This window comes from Electrona antarctica, assembly GCF_951216825.1.
Source record: "Electrona antarctica genome assembly, chromosome: 8".
Lineage (NCBI taxonomy): Eukaryota > Metazoa > Chordata > Actinopteri > Myctophiformes > Myctophidae > Electrona > Electrona antarctica.
The window spans coordinates 21,272,537-21,299,994 of record NC_136789.1 but is presented as its reverse complement, the minus strand read 5'-3'; the positions used below and the strand labels follow the sequence as shown (position 1 = coordinate 21,299,994).

The window sequence follows — 27,458 nt, the reverse complement described above, 5'->3', positions numbered from 1 at the left end:
CCCATCCACGCAGGGGCAGTCCGTCAAGGGGAGCTGGGTGTACGGCCGTAACCCGGCCGGGGACTCCAGGGGCCCGGGCCTTCTATCTGTCAGATGATCACGATCACACATGTCAGACTAGAAAAAGTGCCCCTCGGGGCACAGGTCTCCAGGCCAAAGTGAAAAGGGTGCCATTTATTCTCACACCTTTGATGGCAATTGGATGATTTGAGGCATTTTGCAAAAATCCACCTGTTGTGAAAAGGGTAGGATATATATTCCTCAGCCTAGTAGGAAAGTGCATGAAAGATTTCATGTAAATTGCACGCTGCGTTCGTGATTTGAGGCTTTTTGTTCAAAACGGGCCAATCCTGCAAACTTTGAAAGCCAATGTTAGCCAATTAGGATGGATTATGAAATATCGGACAGATCCGTCTTCAGCACATGACTATAGAGATACTGTGTAACGATTTGCGGGATTTTGCGCTATAACAGGACGTTCTGGAAAATTTGGGGCAGAGGTTCATTGTTGGCATCCAGGGAGTGTGTGTGGCATCGACCGGGTTAACGGGGCTGGAGATTAGCTGGTAACAGACGGACAGACGGACACACGGATGGACAAAACGGACACACGGACGGAGTGCAAAACATACTCTTCCCATGCCTTCGGCTGGTGGTGACAAAGACCTTTACTTGGTCGCACTTTGCAAGCTCTGCCTCTTGGCACAGCAGCAGGCAGCGGGCCCATTCAAAGCATTATCTCAGGGTGCTACAAATGTTTATCTACGTCCTGTAAGTAGACTTAGAAATAAAACTTGTGTTGACTAATCATTACAAGTGGCTCTTATTTTGAAGAGGAAGAGGAAGTCCATTTTGGTTGTAGCAAAGCTGCCGTGACAGTTGTTATGATGCCGGCAAGCACTATAGTCTAACCAAGTATAGTAAACAAGAACCCACGTGGATTAAACACAAGCTTTTAGCCAATGTTCATATATTTACAATATGAAAACCATGAATCTGTGACTTAAACAATGTAGGCTACACACTTTGGAAGTATGTTAAACATGGAACCTCCGCGGCATTACAGTAGGTGAGTAGGGCATGATAAGGGCATGATATAAGCAGGCTAAGTGAACTTCAATTAATAACATCACATTCTTGCAGGCAGTGACAGTAACAGTAGTCTACAGTATACACTGACACCACGCTAGACAGGAACGCCCAAAGACGTCACATCCGGTTTTAGCCTGGGGTAAGAACTTTCTATGGCTGCCAATGCAACTTGGTCCAATCCTTAATCACATACGGACAAACATCTATGCCGATGCTATCTAACTTGCGGAGGTAGCGTGCCTTGTCCACGGGCAACAGATCTTTCAACGTATGGCATTGCAAATACGTTTGATAATCGCTACTCTGCTCAATATTGTTTTGAAAATGCCACAAATTGCATTGCAGTGAACGAGCGCAAATCACAACTTCCCCCGGTTGTGGGCGGAGTCACAGTTTGAGGCGCTGTTTACGCGCCGTGGTGTCAGTGTATGGTAGACTGTCTACTGTACTGTAGCCTACCTGTTAATGTTATTTTGGGAAGCTGTTGTTAATGATTCTTACCAGTGTGAGCCAGCATGAGGTACAATTAAATAGTGCTTGTACTTGAACTGTTTGGCCGCCGTGCCAATTCTTATAAATATTTTAGTTAATTAGTTGAAGTGGCCGAGGCTTATAAGACCCGCAGTTGCTGCAGGGATGTGTTTGTTTTAAAGCGATGTAACGTCAAGCTTTGATGGGTTGTTATATCGCACATAATGCATCGTATCATACAGGGGGGTGAGGGTCGGTTCGCGGTGCGTTCTGCCTCCCCTATTGACGTGTTCCGCCAGTGCATCCGCGCATCTCTACTACCTGGTATCCAGTGATGGCTGTCTAATGAATGGCTACCTGGTATGTGGTAATGGCTGTTTAATGAATGGCTACCTGGTATGTGGTGATGGCTATCTAATGAATGGCTACCTGGTATGTGGTAATGGCTGTTTAATGAATGGCTACCTGGTATGTGGTGATGGCTATCTAATGAATGGCTACCTGGTACGTATGTGGTGATGGCTATCTAATGAATGGCTACCTGGTACGTATGTGGTGATGGCTATCTAATGAATGGCTACCTGGTACGTATGTGGTGATGGCTATCTAATGAATGGCTACCTGGTACGTATGTGGTGATGGCTATCTAATGAATGGCTACCTGATATGTGGTGATGGCTGTCTAATGAATGGCTACCTGGTATGTGGTAATGGCTGTTTAATGAATGGCTACCTGGTATGTGGTGATGGCTGTCTAATGAATGGCTACCTGGTATGTGGTGATGGCTGTCTAATGAATGGCTACCTGGTATGTGGTAATGGCTGTTTAATGAATGGCTACCTGGTATGTGGTGATGGCTGTCTAATGAATGGCTACCTGGTATGTGGTGATGGCTGTCTAATGAATGGCTACCTGGTATGTGGTGATGGCTATCTAATGAATGGCTACCTGGTATCCAGTGATGGCTATCTGATGCATGGAGTCATTAACAGACTTAAGCAGCTCCAACATGCAGTCCAGCGCCTCCTGGAGCTCGCAGCGGTACTGCTGCTCTGTACAGTGTTTCAACAGTTCCTGCACAGGGAAGAGTCTGTGTTTGTCAAATATATATTTCCGCACAGAGAAGAGAGACAGACAGGAAGGAGAGCATAGGAAGCAGGGATGCCATTCGTATCGAATAATAATAACATTTTATCCGAATTTGCAATATCATCAAATTGGTCAAAATACAAACTTGATTACTGTGGGGTAGGAATTGCTTTTTCTTGCAATCACAAAACCCTAGGGGCTCGGATGACTTTTGCATGTAGCACACAAGCACCAGGGTTTTTGCCACAGACAAAAACAGCCATCTTGCTGAGTGGGCGGCAGCGTTCTTTCCATTTAATGGATTGAAGTGGACATAATAATTAATGGACCAAAGCATTATGCGGGCTGCATGCAAAAGTCACCGCCAGTCTCTCGGATAAATCAATTTGAGCAGTGAGCACCATGCATGTAGGGTTTCAGTCTGTGTTTTAATTAACCAAATTGGATTATATACCTTATTCACAGTATGACGGTATGTTTCCGTATAGTCTCATGTAGCTAGACAACCGTCTGGCTATGCAAGACTAGTATAGTTAAGAAATCTGTATGAAGTTAAATGCGGAAGTCTACCAATTAAATAAGCAGTTCTCTCTGTATTCTCCTTTGGGGATTGGCAATGAAAGGAATGGTGCATCACTGCCACCAACTGATCTCGTGTAGCAATGACTACTTACAGTTCCCATCCCTCTCTATGATGACAGCTTTTACCTGAACCTACATGTTTAGAAATTCAGTACAAGTATGCATGGTTTGGCGTTTGCCTTGACCTCAAGTATGCATACTGCTGTTCCCATCTGTCTGTCCTATGTACCAGCTACAAAGCAAGAGATTCTTGAATTGAAGTGAGTGTACAGAACCTTGAGGAGCAGCTGGTACTTAGTGAGGCGTTGGACTGGTTTCAGGAGATAGGAGTCCAGGCCCAGCTTGTGCTCCAGCCTTTTCTGGCACTCCTAGAATGAGAAGAGATGAGAAGACTTCCAATAAACAGTTTCTCCCCTTTGGTAGGGCTTTAAGCAACTAGTCAACTATTCAACTAGTAAAGGAAAAAAAAGTTTTTTTTCCCCCCGTTTGTGTAGGCCTCAAGATCAGCTAGATTATAGTTATAGTCACAAATGTACACCGTTTTTAAATGTACAAATAATATTTAAAAAAAGTTTATATATTTTATTATGTAAAAAATAAATGTTTACATAATAGGTAGTTAAACAACTAGTCGACTAGTAAACTAGGCAACTAGTAAAAATCACTAGAAGTGAAAGCCCTACCCCATGGCAGTGAGGCTCACTAACACCCCACTGACCCTGACACTATGAACTATATTAACTTAAAGTAGTACTTGCTGTAGGAGTAACATTGTGAGTAACATTCTGCCTTTCCGACACACTACCTGAAAAAACGACGAATCAGAGCACTGTCTCCATAGCAACTCGGAGCGAGGCTTGTTCTGGCAGTAGCGCTCATACACCTGGAATTTCTCCTTCTGCTCGTGCACGCACGCACGCACACACACACACACACACACACACACACACACACACACACACACACACACACACACACACACACACACACACACACACACACACACACACACACACACACACACACACACACACACACACACAGTGATGTGTTCACATGCAAAACATGGTTCAAATGGCTGGAATTAATAATTAATTGCAATCAGAGACCACTGTAAATGCAACAAAAACATCCTACTAGTGCAGTGGTTTTCAACCAGTGGTCCTTGAGGGGGTTCCAGGTGGTCCCCAGCTAAATGGTTGGTAACCAAATGGACCCGTATAGATATTTTACTCTTGAGAGTGTAAAATGAAACATTTTACGCTCTTAGTTAGTTACATTATTGTTAAACATCTGCAATACATAATGTATAAGAAGTATACACAAGAATGTAGAAGAATTATTATTTTGATCAACGTTTGCCAAAAGCATTGAATTGTGGACAATATCTTAGCCAATAATAACACAATACTCTTCAGTTTGGTGTCTACGAGGCTAAATCCCATCAAATGGTGGGCCGTGGCTCAAATGCCAATTAAATAATGGGCCTTGACATGAAAAAGGTTGAAAACCACTGTATTGATTGATTGATTGATTGAAATATTTATTAACAGTTTGCAGAATTACAGTACATTTCAAGCACAAACTCAATACAAAGGCTGTTAACTGTGAGTGGACGACCCAATTAAGCATTACACTTGTTTCCAATAGGGTCCACCATGTTCAATTCATCAAAAACATTTAGAGACGTACAAATAGACACTTCTATATAGACAAAGGACAGAACAGGAATTCATCATAATGGAGGTAAAAAGGGAAAAGAAACATATACAGTGAGGGAAAAAGGGGGGGGGGGGGGGCGGTGGGGGGGGATTCAGATTTTACGGGGGCCAGTTTCGAATTGCAGCCATCCGTAGGTGCCCTTTGAGAGCTGTTTTGAAGGAGTCAAGGGATTCGCATGTCTTAATGACTGTTGGTAGGGCGTTCCACATTTTGGTGGCATAGGAGCGAAAAGAATTTAGTCCCTTGTTTGTGCCGAATCTGGGTTGTACATGGTTCGTTGCACTCCCTCTGGTGTTGTGGGTGTGGACTTCGTTAACATTAAGGAAGTATCTAGACAGGTACATGGGTATCTTGGTGGTGTATCGAATCTTGTGGACCAGACCCATTGCAAGATGCTGTACTCTGTCGTCGACCCTAAGCCATTCCAGCCTGTCGAAGTGGGCAGGGGTGAGGTGGGTTCGGGGGGCGAGGTCAAGTAGGAGCCTGACCAGTTTGTTTTGGGAAGTCTGGAGCCTGGTTTTAAGGGCCTTTGAGGTGCTGTGGTACCAGGAGGTGCATGCATAGTCAAAGAAACCTTGTACAAGGGCTCCTGTTAGGGTCTTCAAGGTGTTTTTGTTGACCAGTGAGGAGATCCTGTAAAGGAATCTTGTTCTTTGGTTGACCTTTTTGATTACGTTGGTGGCCATTTTATCACCGGAAAGATTAGCCTCCAGGATGGAACCTAGGTAGGTAATTTCATCTTTACGTGTGATAACATTGTCACCCACTCTAACCAAGAAGCCATTTGCCTTGCTGAGATTACTATTAGAGCCAAAGAGAATGGATTCAGTTTTTCCCAGGTGTAAAGATAGTTTGTTATCAGCGAGCCAGGTGCAGATTCTACCGAGTTCGGAGCTGAGGGCCTTTTCAACCTGCAGTTTGTTCCTGTCCGAGACTAGCAGTGCCGAGTCATCTGCGAACAGGAACAAGTTGCAGTCACAAGCTGAAGTCATGTTGTTAACATATATTAGGAACAGTAAAGGCCCTAGTATGCTCCCTTGTGGAACGCCACAGCTCACTGGGAGGGGGGGGGACAGTTCCATTCACCTCCACCATCTGTTCTCTCCCCTCCAGGTAGGATTGCATCCAGCTCACTGCTGTGCTATCGAAACCAATTGCTTTTAGCTTGTTAACCAGTATGGAGTGGTTCACGGTGTCAAAAGCTTTTTGGAGGTCCAGCATGACCATGTACTAGTGCCCTGCACAAGTATAGTAGTACAAGTTCAATTATGGTAAATGGTAAATGGTGCATTTATATAGCGCCTTTATCCAAGGCGCTTTACATAGATTGTGCATTACATTCACCCATTCACACACACATTCATACACCGATTGCGGCGGAAGCCATGCAAGGTACCAACCAGCACAACGGGAGCAATTTGGGGTTCAGTGTCTTGCCCAAGGACACTTCGACATGTAGAGAGGAGGAGCCGGGATTCGAACCGCCGACCCATGGATCATTGGACGACCTGCTCTACCTCGCCCCATGCCACAGTCGCCCCATGGGTGAAAAGAGGGCCCTTCACATTCCACATATCCCTTACCCGCCGCAGGAAGCATGCCCCCACCGTCTCGGGGGTCTCCAGGCAACCCTGCAGATCTTGGAGGAAGATCCTGGAGGAAGAACCCAGAGGACGTTGGGCCAAAGAGGAACAGATTGCGGGGGAGGAGAGAGAGAGGAGAGAAACGAGTTCTGTGTGAGCTCATGTATTGTGTGTGTGTGTGTGTGTGTGTGTGTGTGTGTGTGTGTGTGTGTGTGTGTGTGTGTGTGTGTGTGTGTGTGTGTGTGTGTGTGTGTGTGTGTGTGTGTGTGTGTGTGTGTGTGTGTGTGTGTGTGTGTGTGTGTGTGTGTGTGCGCGTGCATGCATGCGTGCGCCATGCATCCTGTGATGTACCTGCAAGAGTATGCATGCATCATTTTGTGTGTGCTATTGAAAAAGTCTTATTAAGTGACAGCGATAAATGGAGAAGAGGGGTGTGTGTGTGTGTGTGTGTGTGTGTGTGTGTGTGTGTGTGTGTGTGTGTGTCTTGCCTGCTGTGGAATTGGTAAATCTCAGGCATGTTGCCAAATAGAACGTCTTTCTGGCTGCGGAGAGCTGAGGGCAGCAGACTGAACATGGATGGATCCTCCATTTCTGCTCTGTATCCCTGATACAAGAGGGGAGGGGAAGGGAGAGGTGGAGAGAAGAGGAGGAAATGAGAGATTTAACAGGAATGGGGGCAGGAGGTAATGAATTGCATTTTTCATAGCTTTTCCAAGTGCTCAAAGCGCTTTATAATGGTTCATTCATTCATACATTGGGAGATGAAGCGGCGAACAGTCCACACCAGCGTCCTCACTTCCCACATTCACACACCAATGGTGGCAAGCTCACACCGACCAACTCATTGGAGGCAATGTAGGGTTCAGTGTCTTGCCCAAGGACACTTCGACATGTGGACAGGAGGATCCCGGGATTCGAACCGCCGACCCAGGGATCATTGGACGACCTGCTCTACCTCCTGAGCCACAGCCGCCCCGATAATGCAGTGTATCTATAAGGGCCTTCAGTGTGGCGAACATGATGAAGTGTTTGTGTATCTATAAGGGCCTACAGTGTGGCGAACGTGATGCAGTGTTTGTATCTATAAGGGCCTACAGTGTGGCGAACGTGATGCAGTGTTTGTATCTCACTCATTCTTGAGATGAGGGACAAAAGTGGAAAAAACAAGTCCCACACATAAGAGCCTTATTTATGTTAAAAATAAATTAATTAATAAAAAGAAAAGCACTTGCAAAGTTAAATGTAATACAGTTGTGTATTCTTATGCCATTAATTTCATTATATATTTTTTCATATGCCATCTAAATTAGTTAAAAGCAGGCACTGTACCCAAAAAGGCCTGTATTTAGCCTGTCCCCAGCAAGTTGTCACAATTTCAAACTGCCAAAAAAGTGTCTAATACTGTCACAATCACATAAATATACATACTAAATGAAAGTAGATGTCAACAACATAGCAAACAATATACACAGTTCATTTTAATTTATATTTTAAATTAAATATCTCATATCAAATGTGTGTCCCACGTCTCCGTCAACTCCGTCAGGTTTTTTGAAAGTCTTAAATTAATCAGAAAATATTGTCGACAGATTTAGCCTGAAGACTCCTTTTCCAAGTCCTGTTTATATTTGTTGCAACAGTGGAGCACCTGGTCTGACAAGCATTAAATTGTTTGATATTTTAAACAAACAATGTTGATATCAATGTGGTCACAGCTTTTACATGTCAACTCCGTCAGGACATTATTATGATCTTTGTTAAGAATTCCAAAATAATGTTTAGTATTTTAGTTTAGGGTTAGGTTTAGCTAACAACTGAAGAAAAAAAGAAATGGATAAATTGTACTACAGAGGGTTAAGATGAAAACAAATGCCATTTTGTCAACGCCGTCAGACGTCAACTCCATCAGGTTTTGTGTCTGACGGAGTTGACATGTATCTGACGGAGTTGACAAAAGTGTTCCCAAAACAATAAAATGATAGTTTTTGAATAATGGGAAGTATTCTAATTTGGCAGACAGTTAGAGCATGCCTTAAGGAACATTTTTGGCTATAGGGCCATCACAGATTTGTCTCGTGGTGACCATGGCAGCCATCTTCCAAAATGGCCGCCACCTGATGTTATTTTACAATAACTCAAGTTCTACACCACCTAGGATCTTGATTCTGGTGACTAATATTACATTTTCAAGGATGAGGGATACAGTGGTACAATTTAGATTTTCCCTATGACCATGGCAGCCATTTTTCAAAATGGCCGCCACCTGCTGTTATTTTACAATAACTCAAGTTTTAGACCACCTAGGATCTTGATTCTGGTGACTAATCATACATTTTAAAAGATGAGGAATACAGTGGTACTATTTAGATTGGTCCTGTGACCATGCCAGCCATTGTTTTTCAAAATGGCCACCAACCTGCTGTTATTTTACCAATAATTCAAGTTATAGACCACCTAGGATCTTGATTCTGGTGACTAATCAATGTAATCATACATTTTAAAAGATGAGGAATACAGTGGTACTATTTAGATTTGTCCTGTGACCATGGAAGCCATTGTTTTTCAAAATGGCCACCAACCTGCTGTTATTTTACCAATAACTCAAGTTTTAGACCACCAAGGATCTTGGATCTGGCGACTAATCATTACATTTTCAAGGATGAACTTTCTCTGGGAGGGGTCAGGGCTTATTTCAGGTGCAGGTTGAGTTGCTACTGACAGGACATTACAGTAGGTGGGCTTTATGGCCTTTGACTTGTCCCTTTCAGGCACAGACGCACAGTTTGACTTCACTGGCCACTGCAGGGAACTGTGGGGGAGAAACTTTGGTCTCTTGACACCCCGATTAGGTTCAGGGGTTTTCTGGTAGAGACTTGCCTTTCATGACATCGTTGCTGCAGCAGTTGATCTCCTTACTGCGAGCGGTTGCACACTCTGGGTCTCTTGGGCGTTGTATCTTGGTGGCCTCCTGCCAGTGTTTCTCCGTCCTCATGAGCTCTGTGTTCTGGGGCTCTTACATTGTCTTGGCTGGAGATTGCTTTCCTGCAGGGTCCAGCCCAGTCTTGTGCAGATGGCTGCTGGCCCACCTGGAGGCCCCAACCTCAATTGTTCGGTTGGTGTGATTAGGTGGGGTGGTCTTCCCCAATCAGGATGAGGGGTTTGACCCTTTCAAACCGTTGTAGCGGCAGTCTGGCCAAGTGTCTGTATTTAGTTGTGAGGCTAGATACAGGATACGATTGCTCACCCAGCCCCAGGTGACTTGAGGTGAAGGCTCCTTTGATTTGGTAACATTGCTTTGGTTGACATGCTGGGGACACAGAGAACGACACTGATGCCTTCAGTGTCTGCACATCCTGCCTGATAGTTCTGAAGGCAGATCTTCAGGTTTTCCGTTGAGGCAGAGTCTTTCGCTCACTGTTCACCTCAAGCAGGACTTCAAGGTGTTTGCCTTTGCACAGGCTATATGGCTAGGACTCGTGCTTCAACCACTCCGAGAACTCCAACAGGGTGTTGGTTGCTCCTGGGCCGCAGAGCATTGTGCGGCGGAATTCAACTCTTATCTCTGGTGGCAGCTTGTTGAGGAGTCGTGCAACTTGTGAGCCGCATCTAAGTGCTGTGTCTCCCTCTGGGCCTAGGGTTGTTAGCATGCCTACCAGCGACTGTACTTGAAGCGCAAACTTCTCAAAGGCCACCCCATCGACAGATGTTGGCTGCCTCCAAGACACTTGCTATTTTCCGTAACACTAATTCGTGGGGCTGTCCAAACTTGTTGTTTAGGTGTCACCCGGGTCTCTGTTGGTGAAGTCGGGTCTATAGGTGGTCTAGAACATTATTAGAACGTTATTTAGTATGGGGATATTAATAGAATCTGGTAATAAATTCCTTACCAAGAATTTTCTTCACCAATGTGTTTGGAAGGGTGTCTACTAACATATCCCACATTGCTTTATATTCAACCACCCTAGGGGAACTTTTGACAGCTGCTGAAAGTTGGGGTACCATCAACAACCAATATAAGGCAAAATGTTCATTATGCTTATAGCATGTGACATGTCAAACTAGGGGGTTTTCATGATTCTGAATGCATTCCAAGCATTAGCTATGCACGGAAAACACTCATTGGGCTGAAAACGGCCATAGCAGTCATCACAAATGTGATTAGGTCAGCACATTTGGGCACATTTGGGCAAGTGGATATGGCTGAATTTAGCCCAAGGAGTTTGACCCCTAGTTTGGCCATAGACCCCCTAGTTTGGCCATAGCCACTTGCCCAAATGTGCCCAAATGTGCTTACCTCATCACATCTGTGATGATGGCTATGGCCGTTTTTAGCCCAAGGAGTGTTTTTCGTGCAAAACTAATGCTTGGAATGGATTCAGAATCATGAAAACCCCCTCGTTTGACATGCCACATGCTACTTAAAGCATAATGAAAATTAGAACATTTAGCCTTATATTGGTTGTTGATGGTACCCAACTTTCAGCAGCTGTCAAAAATTCCCCTAGGGTGGTTCAATAGAAACCAATGTGGGATATGTTAGTAGACACCTTTACAAACAAGAACATTCTTGGTAAGAAATGTATTCCCAGATTTGACATTCTGATAATATTCCCTGACTAATTGGTAAAATAATAGCAGGTCCGCCATTTTTGAAAATGGCTGCCATTGTCACAGGATAAATCTAAATAGTACTACTGTATTCCTCGTCCTTGACAATGTAGTATTAGTCACCAGAATCAAGATCCTAGGTGGTGTAGAACTTGAGTTATTGGGAAATAACAGAAAGTTGGCGGCCATTTTGAAAAATGTCTACCATGATCACAGGACCAATCTAAATAGTACCAATGTATCCCACATCCTTGAAAATGTATGATTAGTCACCAGAATCAAGATCCTAGGTGGTGTAGAACTTGAGTTATTGTAAAGTAACAGCAGGTGGCGGCCATTTTGAAAAATGGCTGCCATGGTCACAGGGCAAATCTAAATAGTACCACTGTATTCCTCATCCTTGAAAATGTGGGATTAGTTACCAGAATCAAGATCCTAGGTGGTCTAGAACCTAAATCAGTTCAACTTGTCAACTCCGTCAGATGTCCGTCAACTCCGTCAGACGTTGGTCACATGATGTTTTTGTTAATTTCCAAAGAAATAGATGATTCAATGTCAAATATTTTGTGCTTATGTATTGAAACACCAACTGAAATACTACTTAATGATGCTTTTTATTTTTTTTAACATGGTTTTTATGTTATAATATTGAAAGTAAAGGTTGAAAATGAAGGATTTGAGAAATGGGATATTTCATAATAGTGTGATATTGGAATAAAACAATATTAAATTAATTGTATTACTAAACTTGACTACTAAAAGCCATTATAAGATAACTGAGGACTTTATAGTATTGTTGAAATTATCAAATTAAAATAAAAGGGATTTTAGTGTGTCTGACGGAGTTGACATAAATCAGTTATAAAGTGCATAAATGTCCCATTTTAGAAATAAATGTTATGCGAAAAACCTGTTCCTTCTCAAGATTGGTAGTTGAGACCTGTGTCTACAAATACATCCATTTCATTTTAATGGTTCTTAAAATAAAATAAAATCTGATTTGAAAAAGGTTTTGTCCCATATCTCAAGAATGAGTGATCTATAAGGGCCTACAGTGTGGCGAACGTGATGCAGTGTTTGTATCTATAAGGGCCTACAGTGTGGCGAACGTGATGCAGTGTGTATATCTATAAGGGCCTACAGTGTGGCGAACGTGATGCAGTGTTTGTATCTATAAGGGCCTACAGTGTGGCGAACGTGATGCAGTGTTTGTATCTATAAGGGCCTACAGTGTGGTGAACGTGATGCAGTGTTTGTATCTATAAGGGCCTACAGTGTGGCGAACGTGATGCAGTGTTTGTATCTATAAGGGCCTACAGTGTGGCGAACGTGATGCAGTGTGTATATCTATAAGGGCCACAGTGTGGCGAACGTGATGCAGTGTTTGTATCTATAAGGGCCTACAGTGTGGCGAACGTGATGCAGTGTTTGTATCTATAAGGGCCTACAGTGTGGCGAACGTGATGCAGTGTTTGTATCTATAAGGGCCTACAGTGTGGCGAACGTGATGCAGTGTGTATATCTATAAGGGCCACAGTGTGGCGAACGTGATGCAGTGTTTGTATCTATAAGGGCCTACAGTGTGGCGAACGTGATGCAGTGTTTGTGTATCTATAAGGCCCTACAGTGTGGTGAACGTGATGCAGTGTCTGTATCTATAAGGGCCTACAGTGTGGCGAACGTGATGCAGTGTTTGTATCTATAAGGGCCTACAGTGTGGCGAACGTGATGCAGTGTTTGTATCTATAAGGGCCACAGTGTGGCGAACGTGATGCAGTGTTTGTATCTATAAGGGCCACAGTGTGGCGAACGTGATGCAGTGTTTGTATCTATAAGGGCCTACAGTGTGGCGAACGTGATGCAGTGTTTGTATCTATAAGGGCCTACAGTGTGGCGAACGTGATGCAGTGTTTGTATCTATAAGGCCCTACAGTGTGGCGAACGTGATGCAGTGTTTGTATCTATAAGGGCCTACAGTGTGGCGAACGTGAGCCACCACACTCTAAAATCCTCAGTGTTCATGTACTGTACACAGAGTTAATCACTTCATTCTCAGAATTAAATTCTGAGATTCTGAACACCATTAACCATTTCAACAAAGAATACAGTAACATTAGCAGTACTCTGATACTGCCACGGACTCACCAGCAGAACAGAGAGTAGCTCATCTACGTAGATCCTCTCTGTCGCTATCAACTCTTTCATGATGTGGCTGGAGAGACAGAATGAACAAACACATTCAAATCTACTCTAAACCGACACCTAGTGGACAGTCTGAGCATTGGCCCTCCTCCCAAACAGATATTTTTGGCCTGTATTTACTCAAGATGACACAGAATCCTGTGGCGAGAACTGTATGGATGCAATATATTTAGCCATTTTCACCCTGGAGTCCCTATTTTTGGGATGCTATTAGAGGCACAAATGTTCAAAAATATAAACACATAAAGCACAAAGGTCCATTTGGTTTCACTTGTCGAGGGCCCACGTTGAGAACCAGCTGTGCATTAGCATATTCTTAAAGTAGTAGTAATAGTAGTAGTAGTTCCATTTGTACACTCTCGCGAGGCCCCTTTTCCACAAGGGTTGAACCGGTTCAGTTCTTTTTGCCCACCTAATATTGAACCAGTTCAGAGTGTTTACTTTCCACTGAAAATGAATTGCTTCAGAACCCTAAAAGTTGGTTCGGAACTGGAACCAAAAAATGGCCGCCGGTTCCGTGAAAGCTCCAAGAAGGTTGGAGGTTCCAAGAATCTAGAACGGAACCAGTTCTAGAACCAAAGTTCTTTTGGTGGAAAAGGGGCCTCACAGTTATGGGGGTTCTTGAAACTCAAAAGTTTGAGAACCGCCGCGCTACTAAGAGAGAACCAGATCAAGAGTGCAGTCAGAGCTCTGATTCAAAGTTTACTTCAAAGGCAGAATTTGTTCAGGCTCAAACTGTAACACCTATCACCAGTGCGCCAAAATGAGCAGGCCGGCAACTTTGATGCATTCTCAACAGCTTTGATTTATTCTTTATATCCTGAAAAAAGTATTGCATTCATGGATGAGGGGATAAAGGTGAAAGGTCGCATACCGCGTGAGCTGCTCAGGGTTCTCCTCTGCCTCGGAGTCCGTGTCGGGGGCGGGGCCATACAGACAGCTGCGGTTGCCTTGGTAATCGTGCATCACTTCAATCTGACGGCAGACACAAATGATAGAACACAACAATTAGGTGTGTGTGCGCGTGCGTGTGTTCACTATATAAATGTTTCATCATAGGATAAAAGTGATTTTTTTTTTATTGATTTGCAATGATCCTTCCCTCTAAGGGGCCAAGTAGCCCTAAACCATGGCAAGGTCAAGAGTTCAGGTCTGTACTGTTGTCTTGGTCTCTTGCTTTGCTCTCTTGGGTAATTTATCCTTGCTGGTTATAGCCATATATACTGTAGCATGTATGGCCTGTCACAGGGGTGCTGAAACGTTTATGAATCGATGCGGTGTGTTGTCCTTGATTTGGCCAATATATCACGACTAGCTGGCAACCTGTTTTCTTTTCACAAGCCTTCAGAACAAGCTTGTGTTGCGGTTTGCTTGGTTCAGTAAGTGGCAATTTGTAGACATGATAGGATAGCACGATAGAAATTTACAGTCATGAATTTTAAAATGTTTTTTATCATAAGAGCTTCTCGAGAATGCTCTGCCCCCTCTGTGCTGAGAGTCTAGCGCAACCTGGAAGCGAGGCTGAATGATTGGATAATTCCAGGGCAACAACGAAAGTGAGATGGTAATTTGTGCATCACATACCCCTAACCTTGTTTACTCACTAATACTGGTAAACACAGTTGTAGGCGGATAGAATACTGTCAACGAGATACTCTTTCCCGGTGAACAGAATTGTACAGTCCCACTGGAATTCCCCGACTGTCGGCCTGTTGGCTCACCATTCTGTAACACGTCTAAGGCAGATGTTTTCCGCTGCATTTAGATGATCTCCAATATCCCCTCAACTGCAAATTCTACAAAACCATCCACTGTAACAATGTGGGGCGGCTATACCTGTAGATACCACACTGGTCTCTGCTGTTCATTGGGCTATACCTGTAGATACCACACTGGTCTATACATGTAGATACCACACTGGTCTATACCTGTAGATACCACACTGGTCTATACCTGTAGATACCACACTGGTCTCTGCTGTTCATTGGGCTATACCTGTAGATACCACACTGGTCTCTGCTGTTCATTGGGCTATACCTGTAGATACCACACTGGTCTATACCTGTAGATACCACACTGGTCTCTGCTGTTCATTGGGCTATACCTGTAGATACCACACTGGTCTATACCTGTAGATACCACACTGGTCTCTGCTGTTCATTGGGCTATACCTGTAGATACCACACTGGTCTATACCTGTAGATACCACACTGGTCTATACCTGTAGATACCACACTGTCTATACCTGTAGATACCACACTGGTCTCTCTATACCTGTAGATACCACACTGGTCTCTGCTGTTCATTGGCTATACCTGTAGATACCACACTGGTCTCTGCTGGTCTCTATACCTGTAGATACCACACTGGTCTCTCTATACCTGTAGATACCACACTGGTCTCTCTATACCTGTAGATACCACACTGGTCTCTCTATACCTGTAGATACCACACTGGTCTCTGCTGTTCATTGGCTATACCTGTAGATACCACACTGGTCTCTGCTGTTCATTGGGCTATACCTGTAGATACCACACTGGTCTCTGCTGTTCATTGGCTATACCTGTAGATACCACACTGGTCTCTGCTGTTCATTGGGCTATACCTGTAGATACCACACTGGTCTCTGCTGTTCATTGGGCTATACCTGTAGATACCACACTGGTCTCTGCTGTTCATTGGAGTAATGTGTCAACACAGTTGCCATATGGGCAGAGGCATGTCCATGATGTATGTCTACTGAAGCAAGAATTTGCTGAATTTTCAACCAGTTTGATTTGTTACAAATGCCAGACGTGTAGTATGTTAAATAAAATAATATAGGATTTCATACTAAAACACCTTAACATGCATTGATAGTAACAGTAATTGTTGTAAAAATGTATGTACTGTATATACAACAATATACAACATATCTATTGCATTGGAGTTATGGCAAGTGTCCCCTACCAATATGGTGGTGACATTGACGTACGACCACTGTGGCCAATGTGGCATCTACGTATTTCAATGTCTATGGTACAGTTTTGCCCATGTTTGACATTCTTCGTTCCTTAATCTAATCTTGCTGAGATATGCAGCTGAAGCTCTAGGTTGAGCAGACGCTTGCATTGTCAATTCTGCCTTGACATTTGAGCAGCACTGATTGGTTATTCTGCCGTGTCCGCGGGAAGATGTAGCTGTAGCTTGCGTTGATTGGTCAGCTGCCATGTAATCCTGAGGGATGAGTAGCAATCAATCAGCACAAACTTATTACCATCTCCAGGTCCTTGCCATGAACTTGTATATCATCAGTCGGGAAGAAACCCTGATCTCCATATTTCATCTTTTTATGTGCTTATGTATTGTTTTTATTGTCATTTCTTTTTTCATAAATGAATGCCTAACATTATACTTCGTTGTATGACAGTGACACGCAAATGTAGTGAATATAGCTGTTCTACAATCTCACAACGCACCACGATGCGACACACAGAGAGCTTGTCGATTTGAGCTATTTTTTTTTCTTTTTATTACAATTCGCGAAACGTTTCGCCAATGACATGCCCAAAATAGGGAAAATAACCACTGAAAAGTATTAGCAAGAGACTAAATAATGACTACAATGGCACCCAGCTTCTTTTCCCCGTTTCCAGACAAGTAATGGTTTAGTTTTCATTCAACCCTACAGCGACGATATGCACACCTTGGGCTGGCTATTGGTCCTCCTGGCGGCCCTTTTACCAGGCAGCAGGTCAAAGGAGAACTTGGAGTTCAGCACATTGAAGTCCACACCTATCGAGAGGGAGTACACAGACAGACACATCACATCACAAGTACTGTAGTAATAGTAGTATCTTCCTTTCGGTGTTGCTGCATATGCATAGATGCCTGTTTTTTGTGGATTTATGAAGTAGTGGCTTCGTCGTGATGGTGAAGTGACATGTGGGGTGTCTGGTGAAGTATATCGATACCAGTATCGGAAAAGCTGCCGATACTGGCTAAAATGCTCGTATCAGTGAGTATGCCAGCCTATGCCATTCCGATACCACATAATGTATTATTTTATTCGGTTGATGTTGCATGACTGTTTTGGACTGTTTTCTGTACTATTTACGTTATTATTTTACTAACTTTAACAATTATTAATGGAATTTGTAGGTGTTACTAGATCCGTGGTTAATTAAACTATTTAATTACAAGGATCACCATAACTCTGAAATGGAACAAAATGGACCCGACCATTTGTATACTCTCAGAGTTACAGACCTGTAAAGGTCCATTTGGAAGAGTTTGAGAACCATTGTCCTAGATCAGGGGTGTCCAAAGTGCGGCCTGTGGACCAAATGTGGCCTGGGGACAGATTTTATACATTTTATAACAAAAAAACATTGATATTAAATATTGATGATGATAGTTACATAAAATTGTTTAAATGAGATGCATATGTATGTGACTTTGTTATAGTCCGGAGGCACATTATGTCAGTCGAGGAGATGTAGTTGGCCCTTGCGTGTTTTGATATTTTCTAATATGAAAAATATTGAAAAAAGTTTGGACACACCTATCCGAGATCATTTTTGTTTAATTACACACTGGAGGTATTGGTATCGGGAAGGATAAACTAGCATCATAGTACATCTCTAGTGTCTGGGTGGAGATTGAATACCATGTCTAGGGGAGAAGAGGGGTGACTTGCATCGCTGTGAGGTCAGGTCAGGCTCTGGACGGGGGGCCACCGGCTGGATGGGTCTGACCTGGACGTCAGCTAGCTTCCTCAGGCACTGCTCTCTGTTCCTCATCATGGACAGCACCGACCCTAGCTTCTCAGACACCATGGTGATCTGGGACTGGTGGAGGAGACGGATGCTAAGACAGTTTCCGACAGAGGTTCTGTTGTGGATTCAAACGCACAGCCTGTCTTGACACACTGCCGCAGCCCGCAGGCACACACTGTTTAAAAACACTGACCTTTCTAGCAAAATAGAACTTCTCATATTGTAGCAACTAGCAAGAGACAAACAACCTACAAGTTATGACATATTCCTTGTATCTTCCAATGGCTATAATGGGAGTCAACCTTATCTGACATTTCAGATAAGGTTGTTTTGTAATTTGCAATGCATTCTCAAGCACAAGTTCACACACACACACACACACACACACACACACACACACACACACACACACACACACACACACACACACACACACACACACACACACACACACACACACACACACACACACACACACACACACACATAACAGACACTTAGTAGGTATAGATAGAACTTTGATGAGACTCATGTTTTATACGAATGGACAAACAAAATCAAATATTTAAAAAAAAATACTTATGTGACTTTCAGATATAAGTCTCGCGTTTTGTTATTGACATATTATGGATGATATGGTATACAGTACACACTTGATTGACAGATTGGGCACTGCACTGGTAATTAGGGGTGGGTGGGTGTGATCACCGGAGCTGGGCCCTGCCACGCAAATTATTAGTCATGGCATTCACCTGTTTACAGAGAGTGTGGGAATTTGGACAGAGAGGAGGTGAGCGCTGGAGACGACAATTACTGTTGTCCGCAAATATGGCAACTTAACACCGTAAGATCCACGTTAGTATAATAGTTAATGGCTGGGAACTGTTGTACTTTACGTGGTGAAGAATAGATGGTGTTATTACACGGCTTGGTTGAATGCTTGATTCTGATTGGTCAATCACTGAATTCAGCGGGGTGTTTCTTGATAATGACCACTCCGCTCTATAACAGACCGATGGCTAATCAACGCCAGCTTTGATCAAATCACCTTCAAGGTCAAGGTCAAGGTAAACTTTATTGTCCACAAGGAAAATCTGTCTTGGGCTTTCACCCCAGCTACAGCCACACATAAAACATCAATGACAAAAAAATATACATTACAGAGGAAGACACAATGTGATTATCAGAGTGATTATGCCACATCTGCTCCGCGTTGGTGGCTAATCACCCTGTCTGTGATTCATTTAACAACAATAACCACCCAGCCATTCATTATTCCTTGCTATTACCTGTAGCTGGGGAGTGAGTATGGCTTCAAACTCCAAGCTCAGAATGTCCTGGGTGTTTTTAAGTGCAGATGGCGCCCTCTCCTGGTGGAAAATGAGGTTCTGCAGGGCCTCCTGGGCTCCTTCTCTGGTCTGAAAGCGGTCCACCATCTGACTGGCTAACAGGTAGGCTGCCTCGTCACACCACCGCAGTGCCTACACATACACACACAGAGGATAACACACATCAACATCAAATAATAACATCAAATAATATACACACATGCACACAGGTGAAACATAATGCATGTATCAACATACTCACACACAAAGTAGGACATAGAAGAACTCACTCACTCACTCACTCACTCACTCACTCACTCACTCACGCACTCACTCACTATCACATATACAAATATGAGATTATAAACACAATGGTATACAATCTATATAATGTCATAACCTGGCTCATGATGAGACATGACAAAAAGAGAGGGATACACGGATAACTTAAAAGCCAAACATGATTTATTATAAATAAATGCAGATAAATTAACAAAATCGTCATGGGGTGTGTTAGTCTGTAGAATCAGTGGTGTAGGTGAGTGGATATTGGTAAAGTATGGTGTGAGGGGTGCTGGGTGCGAAACCAAAGACAGACACCAAACCAAACGTGCAACTGAAGTATGAGACAGAGACAGGAATGGAGACTGCTCTTCAGGTCAGAGCTGATGGCCCTCCTGGCTACGCGTATACCTGGCAGGCACCTGTAACAGAAACCAAGACAAAAAGACAAGCACTGGCAGACAGAGTGGGAGGCCTGTCACAATAATAATAATAATAATAATTTATCACATACATTTATCACATACCCAGCTTTTGTTTACCCTGGGTGAGTGATAAAAGCACCTAGAGGTTAATATCAGCCCTAAGGCCTAGTTCACACCTACACAACAAATGTTTGGTCCGTGTGTGATGCCTGATTGCTTTTTGATTGCTGCTCCAATTCATTTTCAATGGGAGTCACATGGTTTGACCAAACATTTTTGTTTGATGAGGGGTGAGCAATCATTAATCAGCGATCAAACACAAATGTTTGATCAAACCATGTGACTCCCATTGGAAAAGCATTGTGGTGGCCCAAAAAAACAAAAAAACGACCAAACATTGCTTGATTGGTGTTTGTTACGTGTGAATGAGGCCTAAGACTGATAGGATTGATAAGGCAGCTGACCAATCAGTGCAAGCTACCCCCCCCCCCCCCACCCACTCACCCAATCGCCTGAGTAAATCTAAATTCAAATATGGAGCTTGAACGGTGGAGAAAACCGCCACTAACAGCAAACCTATGGCCCACTGGTTTAAAAGTAATACTGATACATCCACATACGAAGGACTGCCCTAAAGTCATTGGTTCTGCAATTTAATTTGATTCCACCCGGATCACCTACATTGAATTGAATTCACATATCACTAGACGTATCGGTAGGCGGAGATCTCCGATCGCGTGACTACATGAGACTACCGCACGCTGAACTGTTGAAAGACGCAACCTCCTTTAGGATCACAGGATGTTGTGTGTGTGTGTGTGTGTGTGTGTGTGTGTGTGTGTGTGTGTGTGTGTGTGTGTGTGTGTGTGTGTGTGTGTGTGTGTGTGTGTGTGTGTGTGTGTGTGTGTGTGTGTGTGTGTGTGCGCGCGAGTGTGTATACCTCCTCCAGGCGTAGCAGCAGGTCTCGTGCACGTGTGAGTGAAGCGCGCTTGGTGCGTATGGCGTTGGTGATGACATCACAGTGGTGACGCAGCTCGTTGCAGCGCTGGACGATGAGTGCCAGCGCATAGTGGTGGTTGGCCGCAAGCTGGTGACCATGCAGAATCACCACCTGGGCACAGCCCATCTCCTCCTGCACAGCACGAGCGTGCGCACACACACACACACACACACACACACACACACACACACACACACACACACACACACACACACACACACACACACACACACACACAAGCACACACGGAGAGCAACAGTTTAAAATGTATTGCGATCAACATTATTTGCCATATGAGGATTTTCCTTCAACCTCACAGGAGGTGTTAGATTAACTAGAAATACCGCACTGCGGTTGTATGCCTCCGCCAACCGGTTGCCGTTTACGTCCATTTCCAGACTCATACAGCAGTATTATGTAGCGAAAGAACTTCAAAGGAATTTAATCATAGTGTTCTGTGGCTCTGTGCCAAATGTCATGAAATCCCCCCAAGGCCTTCCTGGGATATCACGTTCTAATGGTTGGGAGGGACAGTACGGACGGACTGACTGTGATTCCATCCATCGTTGGTATCACAATTCAACGCACCTGTGTCACCTCTGCCCTCAGAACTGTGGCATACTGTATTTATTCTGTCTGTATTCCAGTTGGTTTGATCACATCATTACAAAGTGTAAACTATATGTGTTTAAGAGTGCTTGATTCAGGAATTGGGGTTAGTGTTTTAGCCATTCAGGGAAAACTGTATTACAACGAACATATGCAAAACCTTCGTGTCTGGTAGTGTTACTCTGTGGGTTGCATGCTGTTCACAAGAGGTTATGTAATGTTCCAAACTCTTAGCTCCCACACTTGTCTATATGCTAATCATTACAACAGGGGAATACAGAATAGATTTACTGCAGTCTAAGAACAGCTGAGAAGAGGAGGAAAGGGCTAAGGGGAAGATATCACCAAATCCCACACCTGTTTCTCTGTGCATGCATGCAAGAGGGAACATGTACTGGGGGTGAAAGTGTGTTCAAGATTCAACGTATTGAGTACATAAGGGGCATTGATGTACTTTCTTTCCTGTTGTGTATATCCCAGGTGACTGAGGTGAGTGGTCGCTGACCCTAGGCTCTGCTGCACTGTCAATGTACATGGGGGTGTATGTCCTCTGTCCACAATTCTTTGGTCTTGTCAATGTTGAGAGCCAGGTTGTGCTCCTTGCACCATTGTGTCAGGTTTTCAACCTCTCCCGTAGGTTAGTCAGTGATTAGGCCTCTCACATCGGCAAACTTGACCACTAAAGTTGGAGCTGTGCATGCCCCTACAGTCATTGTGTACAGGGAATAGAGGAGGCGACTCAGAACGCAGCCCTGGGGGGCTCCTGTGTTGAGGGTCAAGGGGGCAGAGGTGTTGGAGCTGATCCTCATCACCTGGCAACACTCTGACGAGAAGAAGCAAACTCAGTGTGTAGCTCAGTGTGTGTTGTGGCTATGGCATCCTCTGTTAGCCGATTATCAAATTGGTGGGGGTCTAGGGTGGGTGGCAGTCTCCTATTGATCAGCTCTTTGACATGCTTCTACAAGTAATTTAAACTGGATTGGAAATTGTATCTGGTATGACACAGACGGGGACTGTGTTGTAAATGTCCCTGATGTGATAACTCCTGATAGCTGCTTATTACAGTAGGTATGGAAGAGATTAAAGGTCATGGTGTAAACACCTGCCCAGGGGTCCCGTCTAGCCCCGCTGCTTTGTGTGTTAACCGTTTGAAAGAGCTTGTGCACCTGTGATCCAATAATGACCGGTGTGGTGATGGATATGACACATATCCAGCTGTGGTTGGCTGTTTCTGCACTTGCTGGCGCTTCAAGGGCTTGTTCTGATTAATTAATACTGTGTATGTGAGTTTAATGTAGCTCACCGGTTGGCAGGCTACAATGACACTCAGGATAGATATCCTGGAGTTGCAGATTCCGTCAAACAGTGGAATAACCATGGGAATACCTGAACAGAACATCATAGCAACGCTAGCTGATAGTCTTGCTAAGCAGTAAACCAGGCTGATTGGTGACATTTTATTATTATTGATTAGCCACCGACGCGGAGCGGAAGTGGCATAATCACTCTGAAGGTGATTTGATCAAAGCTAGCGTTGATTAGCCATCGGTCTGTTATAGAGCGAAGCCGTCATTATCAATAAACAACACCGTGCTGATTATATTTACTAAATATTTCATACTGTATCATCAAAACGGAACAACCCACCCCCCAACGGAGATGTTAAATCGCCAATAAAAATGACTATGACCGTCACACAGGCCTAATAGCAATATGGCCTAAAATGTTATTCCATCCGGCTCGAGTGTTTACACTACACTACAGTAATGTGCTGGTTCATTTTTGGCAACCCTTCCCTGCTGCTTGATTAAAATCACCAAGCACAACAATAGCAGCCTCTGGTATTAATTTTCCGTTATGATGAAAGCCCTGTGTGGTGGGAGGGCAACGGTCACAATTTGATATAACCTATTACATATGTCGGCCTATTATCAACCCACAAGATAGAATTTTACTCTCTTTATAATTATTATTATACTAATTTTAATGTACTGTATTTCCAAACATCGTATCAAAAATATCTCTGACATGCCTATTGAAAAGCACTTGTTTTGGCTGTGCATGTTAATATTAACATTTAGCACATTGTTAAGATGCTGCACAAACTGGAGGGCACAGTGGATTCCAATAGATTGTTAAGTAGCGTCTTTTGTTTTGTGAAGTACCCTACCCGACAGTTGTGAGATACAGTATAGTAGCCTGAGAGAGGACATACACTTTTTTTCAACCAAGGTTCATGTTTTAGGTTGTTATTAGAGAAAGTAAAAGATGAGTGTTCATTTTCTTCATTTGCTGCTTTCTTTCATTTTAGGGATTTTAGCGGTTTTTACTAAATGTTATAGCGATTTATTTTTTATTATTTACTATAGTCCTACTAAACCCCAAGAATGAAGAAAAATCTTTTACTCATCTTTTACTTTCTCTAATAACAACCTAAAACATGAACCTTGGTTGAAAAGAACTAAAGTTGTCCTTTAATGTGCGTGAATATAGTCACATTTGTGTGCCGACTGGCATCATGGACCACTGAGGAATGCGAGAAACATGCGAGAAACATGCGAGAAGTGTGTGCGCACGTGCGTGCGTGCGTGTGTGTGTGTGTGAGACCTGAGCGTTTTTATCCAGTGCCTCTAGGTCCTTCAGCATTTGTTCTATTTGAACAACAGTGGTTCCTACTGACGGAATGCCTTTCTCCTGCGCAGAAACCTTCTCCAGCACCTCCTCCATCTACACACACACACACACACACACACACACACACACACACACACACACACACACATACGTGTTAAAGACATGAACACAAAAATAAAGCTTATTTTTGAAGACGTGTGTGTTCATGCATGCATGCATGCATGCATGCATGCATGCATGCATGCGTGCGTGCGTGCGTGCACACCTGTTGGAAGTTGATTTCATAGCACAGCAGTTGATGGTACTGCTGCATTTTCATATGGTGTTTCTCAAAGAAGCCATCAAATGCCTCCTCCATGTCTCTGAGCTGAGCCAGGAGCCTGCACGCACGCACGCACACACACACACACACACACACACACACACACACACACACACACACACACACACACACACACACACACACACACACACACACACACACACACACACAATCAATTAAACAGACTCACTAGTCACTACACACAAATCAATGAACATACATAATACATGATACATCATGACACACTGAAAATGCACACACTGAAAGCTTATATTCCCTGCCCTACTGTATAATGGTCTAATGGTGCTTATTGTAGTTGTGCTTACATTTAAATGATTCATCATTTATGATTATTATATGATCCGCTCGGCTTGGCTCAATTTGGTGACCCCTTTGGAACGCTGTGCCACAAGCACAGTGAAAGACATCATGTAATCATATCACTTACTATATATACTTACTGCAGTGAAACTTGAGCAGTGCGACTGTTTTGTTTTGCACGCTTGAATCTTATAGAATAGTCATTTTATTCACTTCATTATCTAGCTACCATTGTGTTGGTTGAACTGCTTGGTTTCAGCGCTTTGTCCTGCACTGTAACCGTATGATGGATTTTAATTCACTGTCGGCCGAAAAAAAACATTTTTTTTTTGTTGGGGGGGGCGGGGGAGCTTCGCCCCAGACCCCCTGGGCTCCGAGGGACTTCCAGGCTCTGCCAGGGACTCGCTCAACTTTTCTACCCCAAAACAGAGCCTTGTCAAAACAGAGTTTCGCCCCTGGAAGTCACGGAGCTTTCAATTCAACCTACTTGGACTAAACTGGATTAAAGTTAATTGGATTGAAATTCAAATACTATGGCTGTACTACACCCTTTGTCCAGTGAATACTATTCACACAGCTTGGCATTGTGTCTGCCCTGAGACTGGGAGGTTGGTTCAATCACCGGTTGAGTCATACCAAAGACTATAAAAATGTACAATGCCTCCCTGCTTGGCTCTCAGCATCAAGGGTTGGATTGGGGGGGGTGCATGTGTTTGGTCTGACGTAACAGTCCAACAAGCATTAGTCCGACACCCTACCCAACACTAAACCTAACCTCACAGGAAGCCACGGGTTCGTTGTAACCTGCCACGCATGTCGGGAGCGACGGTATTGTCGGACTAATGCCTGACGGACTTATGTAAGTATGCACCCCGGATTGGGGGGGGGGATTGTCACTGTGACATACTAGAGTCATGTCCAGGGAGTGATAAAGCAGGAAGAGGAGAACCTTTTTTTTATTTACAAGCCCCGGCCGTGCCGTGCTTCAGAGCACCACCCATGTAGAACAGCGAGTCCATCCCTCGTAAACTATCTGTGCTGGATTCTCGGCTGCGATGTTTTATATTATATATTATATGTATTTTATAATCTACTAAATCCATAGTCTGATTAGGCACTATTATATACTTGGTTGACATAACGGTGTTGTGAAAAAACAAGCTGCATTTTAATTTTCCCCGAAAGGTCGATCATTGGTTAATTTTTTTTAATTTTATTTAAAAACAATAATAATCAAGTAGATCCCCTTTCTCTCATGTGGTCTCCATCCCTTGGTCCTTCCATACCTCTGAACAGTCCGTGTGTCTGCCTTGATGTCTCTCTCCTCCACTCCTTCTCTCTTGGAAGGCTTTGCAGTCTCCAGGTTGGCCTGCAGGAGGCGTCCTTCCTTCAGCACACCCCTGATGTCATCCTGAAATAAGATGAAAGCACAATTAACACTTTGGTAGAGGTTTTGGTCATGTACCTTTCCATGATTATCATGTAAATCCAAATATTGGCTTGATATCTTCAATAGTTGTTCAATAGATTACGATTGATAATCCAATAGTCACCCCATTGATTTACATTGCACGGTGAAACAGGTCTCAAAGTCACACTTTTAGTATACAAACTAATGCAAACAAAGCTGATTCTGCCATTGTATAAAATAAAAAACTCTGCATTTGTTAATTAATTGCATCTTTTTGACTACCAACTCTCCTTAAAAAAGGTTTATTAAACGTTTTGATCCTATCAAAGCGCTGTTTAATACATATTTTTGTATGGAGCATTAAAACAAGAGTTACCTTCCTTTTTAAACTCAATTACTGCACTTTGCAGTTCAGCTCAGCACCAGGATATAGGGGGTCATGCGTAAAATTGATCACAAATGTTATACACCTTTACAAACAACTTTTTTTTTACCCCCCCAAAATAATAATAATAATAATAACAATAAACATAATTGTATATTTTGTCAGAATCAATTTTGTTCATTTTAGAGAGAGAGAGAGCGAGAGAGCGAGAGAGAGAGAGAGAGAGAGAGAGAGAACCTTCATCTGCCTGTAACGATGAGTGTGTGAGTGTAACAGGAACTCAATGGCGTTGGCATCATCTGGGAGTTCGGTGTCAGTCAACTCTGAACCAAAGCCCTGCAGAAGCTGAGCAATCTCCTTCACTGTCACTGCAAAGGTCTCTATGGCCTGTAGAGACAACCCCCCCCCCCCCCCCACACACACACACACACACACACACACAAACACACACACACACACACGCACACACACACACACACACACACTCAGAATCAGAATCAGAAAACAACGTGCTGATGTTACGCATTCTTCCCCCTCCAAAATAGAGTCCCCACAAACAACAAACACAACAACAACAAAAGGTTAGCACGGTGACATATCAGGAAGCAGATTATCCATATCCAAAGGCATGAGC

General features: G+C 43.5%; 1 protein-coding gene across 1 annotated transcript in view; it reads right to left on the bottom strand.

Moving 5' to 3' along the window:
* The window catches only part of mcf2b (MCF.2 cell line derived transforming sequence b), a 39,875-nt gene that overhangs the window by 8,883 nt on the left and 3,534 nt on the right, over positions 1-27,458 (bottom strand). The window contains exons 4-18 of the mRNA XM_079507769.1: positions 27,062-27,211; positions 26,315-26,439; positions 24,651-24,765; positions 24,359-24,478; positions 21,083-21,274; positions 19,397-19,588; positions 17,999-18,179; positions 17,036-17,124; positions 14,225-14,325; positions 13,294-13,360; positions 7,029-7,144; positions 6,541-6,610; positions 4,041-4,133; positions 3,511-3,603; positions 2,513-2,638 (exon numbers count right to left, since the gene is read on the bottom strand). Of these exons, the coding sequence (XP_079363895.1) occupies positions 2,513-2,638; positions 3,511-3,603; positions 4,041-4,133; positions 6,541-6,610; positions 7,029-7,144; positions 13,294-13,360; positions 14,225-14,325; positions 17,036-17,124; positions 17,999-18,179; positions 19,397-19,588; positions 21,083-21,274; positions 24,359-24,478; positions 24,651-24,765; positions 26,315-26,439; positions 27,062-27,211 (1,830 nt within the window). The remainder of the gene's footprint in view (positions 1-2,512; positions 2,639-3,510; positions 3,604-4,040; positions 4,134-6,540; positions 6,611-7,028; positions 7,145-13,293; positions 13,361-14,224; positions 14,326-17,035; positions 17,125-17,998; positions 18,180-19,396; positions 19,589-21,082; positions 21,275-24,358; positions 24,479-24,650; positions 24,766-26,314; positions 26,440-27,061; positions 27,212-27,458) is intronic.